The sequence below is a fragment of the Saccostrea cucullata genome, unplaced genomic scaffold, assembly GCF_032062105.1.
Source record: "Saccostrea cucullata isolate Sc308-1 unplaced genomic scaffold, CSIRO_AGI_Scuc_v1 ctg8368, whole genome shotgun sequence".
Taxonomy (NCBI): domain Eukaryota; kingdom Metazoa; phylum Mollusca; class Bivalvia; order Ostreida; family Ostreidae; genus Saccostrea; species Saccostrea cuccullata.
Window position 1 is genome coordinate 11,174 of NW_026926812.1, and position 9,516 is coordinate 20,689.

General features: G+C 33.8%; 1 protein-coding gene across 1 annotated transcript; it reads left to right on the plus strand.

Annotated features, from left to right (window-relative positions):
- Positions 1–6,173: 6,173 nt before the first annotated feature.
- On the plus strand, positions 6,174–9,269 carry LOC134272713 (uncharacterized; the record flags this gene model as incomplete). Its single annotated transcript, XM_062754914.1, has 7 exons — positions 6,174–6,297; positions 6,509–6,659; positions 6,900–7,051; positions 7,595–7,714; positions 8,008–8,158; positions 8,524–8,675; positions 9,059–9,269. Coding segments are annotated over 7 exons (981 nt in total), but the record flags the coding sequence as incomplete, so codon positions are not given.
- Positions 9,270–9,516: the final 247 nt, after the last annotated feature.

The window sequence follows — 9,516 nt, forward strand, 5'->3', positions numbered from 1 at the left end:
AAATGAGGAACCAAAACGGACAATTTGGATAATTACAGACCGATTGAACCGAACTGTGATAACAGTTTGAGGTATCGTGAACCGAACCGGGGAAAAATAAACCGCGGTATACCGTCAAACGGTTTATCGTTGCACTCTTACTACATAACCAGTCTAAAGCTTGAACATAAGTGCTGATTTTAATGTCAGAGCAATGTTTTTATTCACTATTTATCTCAATTTATCCATTAAATTAAGGTGAGTTTTATTTTTTGGAATATTTTGGTAATTAATTCTTACAAGAATGTAGCTTAAACATGTTAAAGAAGCAAAGCACTGTGGGTCCAAAGTTAACTGCGGAAACATTATATGGATCAATGTGCAAGACACAATCTTCTTTCGCCAAGGTGTTATCATAAGAGCTCGCATTATGAGCAGGAATTTGTTCTGCTGTCTGGACTCGCTATAAATAGATGTTCTCAAAAAGTCTTAATTAATATCATACTTTATTGACAAAAAAAGGACAAATATTGCTCAGTTTAATTGCAAAAGAAATTTGTTTTAAAAAAATTGTAATAATAGAAAGTTTGCTTTTTTGTATGATAAGACTGCAGGAATGGTTTATTTGTTTATTGGCCTGTCAAACATTTTTCAGTCATTTTATGGTGCCACCACTTGGCATAGTATTAGCTGCAAATATAGACTTTTACTCAGCATTTATTGCCTTTGAGAAGTATGGGATCCTCTTTGTGCCAACACCTACCGTGACACAGAATCTTGGTTTATACAGTCTCATCGGAGTAACCTGTCTCAAGCATTTAGCAATGGGATTGGAACCTGCGACATAAGGTTCAGCTTCTTACTGATACTTTGATTGATAATATTTATTTGAGAATTTCACTCATTCACATATTTAGAGATGTTAATATGTACTGTAACAGTTGAAAAGCATCAGTTTAGACCTTTACTTAGAACTCAGGGTCATTGTCCTAAGTAAACATGTACTGTGAGGTTTTTAAGATCTCGTTCACTTTATATGCGGGTGCATTGTTAAGGAACATTACTGCGTAAATGTTTATGTCTTAAATTTGATGCAGTGAATTAAAATCAAGCCCAGCTTCATGATTTTGCAAAGCGAATGCCCTACCACTAGGCTACCATAACAGACAATGATGTATTTGGGTTTTATTATATAGCTAATGATTAGTCTCTAATAAAATACAACCGAAAATCTAGAGAATTTTAGCGTTTAATACGTTGACGTTTTATTGAACGCTAACTTTGTATAGCGTATATTAGTATGCCCGAAACATTCCGCATACGAGCGTTCAATATCGAACGCCTCGTTGTAAACAAAAAAGTTGTCTAGTCATATCCTCAGAGCTAAATTAACGAAATTAAGTGGCATTTACATAAGATGTATTTATTTATCACACAAAATGAAATTATTTACTAAAAATTTTGTGCGTATTAAACCCATTAAAACCTAAATAAGCAAATCATATCACTCAATTGAGTCATCAGAATGATGTTATATTGAACGCTTACAGGACAGACGTTAATTTGAATAACGCTATTTGAAAAATCATTAATTTGAGTGTTTTTTAGTTGAAATAATTATCATAAATTACTATAGATGTACTTTTTCCCACGGTGTCATAATTCCACAGAATCTAAATTTCTGTTTAATCTGTGGGTAGAAAATTATGCAGATTTTTTAGACAGTCACCGTATGCCTTACGTTTACATTAAGTACGCTTGGACAAATTTCCGAGGAAAATGTGTGACCGCGTACATAGAGTAAATTAATATAAGTTAAACGCGGAAAAATGTACTTCTACAGTCTGGGAAATGTTTTTGTCATATAATAAAGGAGTTATGAAAATTATTGTGTCCTGATAAGACGATTGGTAAAAGTGTAACAGCGTGTTAGGAACAATGTGCCAACACAGTGTTCTCAACACTGTCAGGCTAAGGCAACTTAAAACAACATGCAGCTGTGCTGACACAAAACATGCTTCTATGGTAACAAAACTTTACAAAGTTTATTTTGTGTAAGCTTGATGGTATGGTGTAAACAGCCTGCTGAAACATTTTTGAAACCGTGTCGTCATAAACACACTAGCCGATTGTCATCATGGTCATAAGCGTTGTAGTGCATTTTTACTTCAAGCTAGCGTGCAAGTGTATTAAAACAGATAGCATGTTGTCATAAACTTTGCATAGCATGGTGTTATAAAGGAGCTAGAGCCACATTTTTACTTTGCGCTAGCTCATCGTTCCTTATGCGATAGTGTTTTGTGACTTTAATGTTACTTCATTAGCACACTGTGCCTAATGTAACACCTTTACAAATAGATATATCTTGACACATAAAAATTATAATCAAATACCATCTTTCTGACTGATTAATCATTTAACAACTGTTAACCATTACCATTCCTAATAATTTTTATAAGAACAAGTAATGTACATTTCCTTTATTTGAAATCATGAAAATCTAATGTGTTATTTTAAAACATCCTCAAATGACTGCTTGTAAACCTATATTCATAATTATTATAGACTAGTTTTACAAATAATACACATGCAGAAAATGTGATAGTGTCTTTGAACTCAGTTTGATGGTTTATCTTATCTTATAAGTTGCACTTAAAAAAAAAATCAATGAAAAATTTCAATTTCTTTTTGATAGGTGTGACTGTGACTGTCATCTGAGTACTGAAATTTGCTGCCAAGCACGATCATGATTTGCCAGAAGAGCATCTGTTGGGAGAGCAGATGAAAAAGTATAAACAGCGTAATGAAATTGAAACTGTCATGTGAAACAGTTTCAGTTTATGAGGATGACTTTAAATATAGCATACTCGAAGTTAGATTTGAGAAAAAGACATAAATCCACAATTTGAAAAATATGAACATATCAATTGCTTTCAGTTTTTCAAGAGAAATAGATTTTGTTACAGAATCTAGTATGTTTTGTTTGGAATAAATGTTCTTTTTAAATGTGTCAGATCTTGCATGTTTACATAGATATGTATTAAGGTCTTTCGTTTCTAAGGGAAGGCATACCAATGCTCATGGTTAAGATGATAAAGCTCTGTCTTCAGCAGCAATATTTAAGATATAATATGTGTATTTTTACAGTATTATTGAAGGAAAGTTACTATTTTGCCATAAACAACTACACCATTAACATATGTGCATTTTTCAGCACAAAGGACATGTACATGTTGTTTCAAACATAAGATCAAAGAGATGTCCAATCATATTTCAAAGTCAACAAAGCACTAAATCTGTATACAGTTTAACACATATGATCTAATGCTTTAGTAATTTTTTTTTTTAAATAAAAGTCACCCATTATCATCTTTGAATTAAATTCATCAGAATTTCATGTTCTTCTCAGAACCACAGGACAATTTAAGTTAAACTTGGCACAGAGCATTCTTTAGTGTAGGGGAATAGAATTTGTTCATATGAAGGGCAGTGCTTTTAAAAGGAGATCTCTTTGTTGAATGTCCTGTTCAGAGAACTTTACTACACTCTTATTGAGATACCACCATTTGCCAGTGGAGGTCTGCAAATTAGAGACATGCACAACACATTCCTTTGTTTTTCTTGTAAAAGTATTGGTCTTTTTTCTGACTGACAAAAAAATGGAGATAGTTCATCAGTAACACATTGGGATTACATTCTATGATAATACTATCTAATTATACTGTGTAAATGTTTTTGAAGCAAATTTTAAGCTTATGATATATCCGTAGCATAAAACACTTCACTAATATGATTGCATCATAGGTGATACTAGTATATGTCTACAAATCAAAGTCAAAATATGAGGTTGTATAAATTTTGTAGGTACAGTTTCAATGGTGTTGGAGAGATTACCATTGGATTGTTTATCCTTGTGCTCACTTCAGAATCAGACTTTAAGAAAGGGTTTTTGCTGTTTGAGTCAAAGAAGTAAAGAATGGTAGCAAAGTTGACATTTGAACATTTCAGTTTTTGCTTATTGCTAAGAAGGAAGACCCACTCGTTGCTTTGCAACGAGCTTTGCTCTAGTTTTATTTGTAATTTGACTCTAGAACGCCCATGTCTTAATTTACTTGTAGGTTACGTAACTCTACAATCGCTGCTGGAGGCCTAAGGTCAAATTTCATTCAGCCTCTATTCTTCAACAACAACAACCTATATTTCAATATATCCGAAATCATCGTAGGCGATTTATTTGACTAGTTAAAGTAACCAAAGTTGTCTTAAAAACAACAATTTAGTTATGAATTTAAAGAGATCAAATCTTGAAGTTCCATTGTGTTCCGACTTAAACCTTTTCGCAGAAATGCCCACTTGAGCTAAATTGGGAATAAATTGATGATATGTTCATTGTTGATCTCATTAAATTATACAAATATTGCTACTTTAAGGTCAATGTGATGATTCATTCTTAGTACCTGACCCTAAATGGGACAGTCCAGTTTGACCTGGGGTAATCTGATATTACGATTAATATCATATTGCTTACTAATATTGAACTTCCAAAAGGGGAATTTTTAGTCTGCAAGAATAAAGGAATGTTAACAAAGCAACGTTTTAAGGAAATGTGAGTCAACATGCACGTACCATGTTTTTAGCATTTAAAAATACACAAATACTGGTCTACTTATGTTTTATTCTCAGGTACTTCAGAAACTGGATATTTACATTGTCTTTCAAACTATAAACTTAAAGAACTACCACCTATCGCGCCTCAAAAATACCCTTATTGTGTTACGTAACAAATGTTATTTGAAGAAATTGAACTTTTTGTTTTTAGACATTAAACAGCCTGATAATTGATATAAACTTGTAACCGACATAAAAGGTGCTTATGTACTATACTTAACAAGGAATAGCATAAATATACTGTACGGAGAAGGTAACATACAAAAATGGCGACTAGTGCTGTTTATATTATATTTTTTCTTATTTCATTCTCACATTATGTTAATGGAGGAACTTATGGCATATTTTCCCCCGATCTACGACTGTCCGGATTTGTCATGGAGAAAATTGTCCCAATCGGAATGGAGATGTGCATCAGGGAATGTTCGAAAAGAGTTTCTTGTGCCTCGTTAAATTTTCAGAGAAGTCTTTTAGAATGTGAACTGTCCTATAGCGACGAATCAGAGAGTCCCTCTGATCTGACGTCGGATGTGAAATACATATACGTCAGTCGAAGCAATATTCCAGGGGTATCAGTCTAGATTTTTTTAAAAACATTTCCTTTCTTATTTTTTAAAATTCTTTAAACGACCTTTTTGGATAGGATAACCTTCTAAAATTATAAATTTTGTGAAAATTTAAATCAATTATCTGTATCGTCGAAAAATTAGTACCAGTACATGTACATGAACTTGAAAACACAGACATCAAATTTTATATGTTAAAAAATGCATGTCTATTTCAAAAGATACGAAAAGTTTGTTGTTACGTAAATATTTTGTTTTTAAAGTATTAAAATTGTTTAAAAAGAATGCTTTTACTTTATGAAATAATTTTAAAAACGGCTTATCTCGGGAAACACTTTTTTAGTTTAAATTTAAAAGAAAAGATTTGAAGTTAACTGCAGTATTTATACATAAAGGAACCAAAGTTTTGATATGTTACAAACCTAAATACATGTACATTTCTTTTTATTTCTGTCCTTTAGGAATACTCTGGGTCTTGTAATGCATCGTGCTCACTTCAAGAAAGATGTATTCCCGCGGCTTCTGGTCCAAAGTGCGTCAAATCAGGTTTGAAATCAGCATCTGAAAAATTTACAGTTTTGTTTTTGTTATTAATACTAGTAAGTTTTCGTTATTTTAGAATTTTTAATAATTGATAATCGATCTAACGGTTTTCGTTTTCGGTAATTTAATTGTATACCACACTGAAAAGTTAATTTCCAAAAAATAAGGGGTACTTTTTAAACGATTTCTTGTAAACGAAAATTTGAATAACATTATTATAATATCGAATCATTTAAAATAAAATGCTGATGGTAAAGCTAATATAAATTGATTAGTTTATTGTTGTGAATGAATTAAGAATTTGGCTTTCGTAAAAACACTCTTCGAAAATTGATAAATAACATTTATTATCAATTCTTAAGACTGCCCTGACCTTCATCCCGACGCGACCTTAACTTCGGTCATGGTCACAGCCACAAAGAGACTGTCCTTACCTACACCTGTAACTCTGACCCCTCAATAACCTTGACCTCTACCTGTAGGAGTAATGGGACCTGGTCATCTCCAGCCTATGTATGTGGACAACAGTCTAACCCGCCAGGTATTTTAGTTCTGTACATTCATTCTGAGATGATATATGGAAAAAATAACGAACAGTTATCAAAATACAAATTAGGAGCAGAGCAAACACGGACCTCTAAAACACCAGAGGTGCATGGGATTAGGCGCCTATAAGGAGTAAGCATTCCTACTCATTGACAAAACATTAGCAAATGATCATACATTTCAGTTATTTCTACTCTCTCTTTCAGACTGCTTTAACACCACGACTTCTTGTTGGTACAAGTACAACTTTACACATGACACTGCCTGGAATGGATGTCCGGGTGGTCCGAGGTATGTCAAGAAAACGCAATATGTGTCCGCACCGTTGGTCGGTGTAGTACTCTGCAATTCTACAAGGTAAGAAAAATTTCTTCTTGCCAGAGTGAATGTCAGTTGAAGGAGGATAACTTAAACGATATGTGTTTTGTTCATACATTGACTTTTGTTTTGTGCTTTATTTTTTTTTCTTCTTTTTGTCGTTTATATGTCATGCTGGGTGCATGGGTGAATAAGAATCAAAATCGAAACATATACAAATGTAAACTGCTATTAACCTAAAATAGAAAAATGAATTATGTATTTGTACCTTATCAACAGGTACAAGATATTTCTGGGTATGAATTTGACCGACACATTTTTGAATGTTGGTGATGGCAGCGGTCATGGAGCGGATCATTGTGAACTGGTAGGGGGACTAGAAGCGGATGCCGTCCTACCCGGGGACTATATGAGTTCCCCCACACTAACCGGTATGTTTAGAAAGGGTGTACATTACCACCCTACGTATAGAATTCTAAGGGATATCCCTAAGAAAGGATAATTTTGAAAAATCCGGGAAAATGTGTCAGAATTTTTTTTCTTTAACTTTATTAATTGCATAGTCGCAAACCATGGCCAAAATGTACAATCCTCTCTCATTCTGGAGAGCTTGAGACGATATTTTGTTTTGTTATAATATACCAAGTAATAGAAGCACACTTGACCTTTAATGAATGTTGACCTTGAGCCTGGAGTTACTTTTGTAAAACTTTATCAAATTTTGACCTTGGTTAACTTTTGAAAGGTTGTGGTTAACTTTTGAAAGGTTGGTGCAAAGGCTTTCTGAATTCCTACTTTACATGTGTATCTTTTTAAAAGACCTTTCCTTGAGTACCAACAGTTTAAACCATTTGACCTTAACCTTGGAGTTTGACCTTCGTTTGAAAAACTTTAACATATACTATAACTACTTACGTAATCCTAGAATTTCCATCTTTATTTTTAATTAAGAATATATGAATTTTTTTTTTCAGGTTATGCCCGCAGTGAAGTAGGGGAGGAGTTCTTTATGGACATTTTATCTGGGGACACCGGATGGTGGACTGACTCCTGGTACGAGTGTGGCGTTCAGATTCCCGGCCCCCAGGAACCGCGTGAGCACAGTTTAATTATAGTAAAACTGGGTTATAACAAAGTCAGTTGGACATATGAGATTACTTCGCTATATCCGTATATGGAATTTTTTTTATTTATATACCTGGGGATCCAAGATAACTTCGCTGTATCCGTGAATTCGCAATATCCATGTTTGTACTAAACGAGTTTTACTGTATCTAGAAGTTCTTTTTAGTTTCTAAACATCACTTTCTTGCAAGGTGAAAAAAAATCCTTTTTGGTACACTAGTGTTAATATCGATTTCTGGTAATTGAATTTTTTGCATGATAGCATGCATGTCGGCCACGCCCCCTTGTTGGTATGCTTATGAGGTGTCCGTGGATGAGTCTTTCAATGGATGTAGCGGGGGAAAAACAGTGGTCAAGAAAACAAACTTCACCTCGGCTCCGTATCTCGCTGTAGTCTTGTGTAACAGTACAAGGTATGAATCAAATTAAATTCAAATTCAGTTACAGGGTTCCATATCGATATTAAGTGTGTCCTTTAATTAGTTATTACTGTGTCCTTCCAATTACTTTTTTCACTATTAGGTAAAAGTAAATAATGGTTAAAAAGACACTTAAAGAGTTTTAATCAGAATCACACTGCAGAAATATGTGAGTACAATAAAAAGTTCAATGTATTCGGACATGTAGCGGGTGGCTTATGGACATCTCATTAAGTATTCGCATTGGTGACTTTGTCTATCCAGGTTATATTTAGCGGGCAAAATATTTTCTTTGCTTTCATTTTATGTTTTGTGGCAAAGCAGTTCCTGCTACCAGTTATAACTAGTGTGCATTTTAGATACAAGTTTTTCCTTGGTGCAAACTTAACGACAACCTTCTTAAACATTGGAGACGGGAGCGGATCTGGAGAAGATCAATGTGAACTTGTAGGTGGATCTGAAACTTCTGCAGTAGTGGCGGGAGACTACCCATCTTCTCCGGCAGTCACAGGTAAATACCTATAACATTACAAAATACCTATAACATTACAAAATACCTATAACATTATTACAAAATACCTATAACATTACAAAATACCGATAACATTATTGTTTTTTCAGCTAAAGGTCCTTCTTCCCCTTAAATAAGTAATATTCGCATGTTTTAACATGTAGAATTTTCTTTGACTTGAGCTATATTAGACCGAAATATCTGATGTTTTCCAGTTTTTGTTGTACTTTTTACGATGTTGATATTTTACGTTAATGTTTTCTTGGCTCGTAAAATATCCTGAAAACGTCAGATATTTCAGACTAGAGCTATACAAGCTACATGAGAGAGGGAGAGAGAGAGATTGTCCAGTTATCCTATTAACGGATAAATCCGGATTGTAGGTTATTATCGGAGGTATGTGGGGGAGGAATTTACTGTTGGGAACATTGGTTACATGCAGTCATCCTACCATTTCAACACTTACATGGAGTGCGGAGTGGCCATTCCAGGAACAGACCCCGTCGTCTTCTAGTTGGATTGTCTTAAATCATGAACACCGGCAAAATTTCTCTTCGATCTTTCATATTCATAGTTTGCTCAAGGGCAGTTGTTTTTTCTGTGATCAAATTTCATTGTTTGAAGTTTTTCATATATAGTGTCAATTAAATGAGGATTGTATATTAATATAAACCTTTAAGTTTTAAAAATTCTCTCTTTAGGAAATAGTGTTTTGTCTACCTGAGAATTGGAAGATTTGGGATTTTAAAGGGTACATTGTACATCATACAAATTGAGCTACAAAGATGATGAAAAGAACAGTCTCAAAAAAAGACCCAAGCGCGAAAAGCAGGGTAGTTAG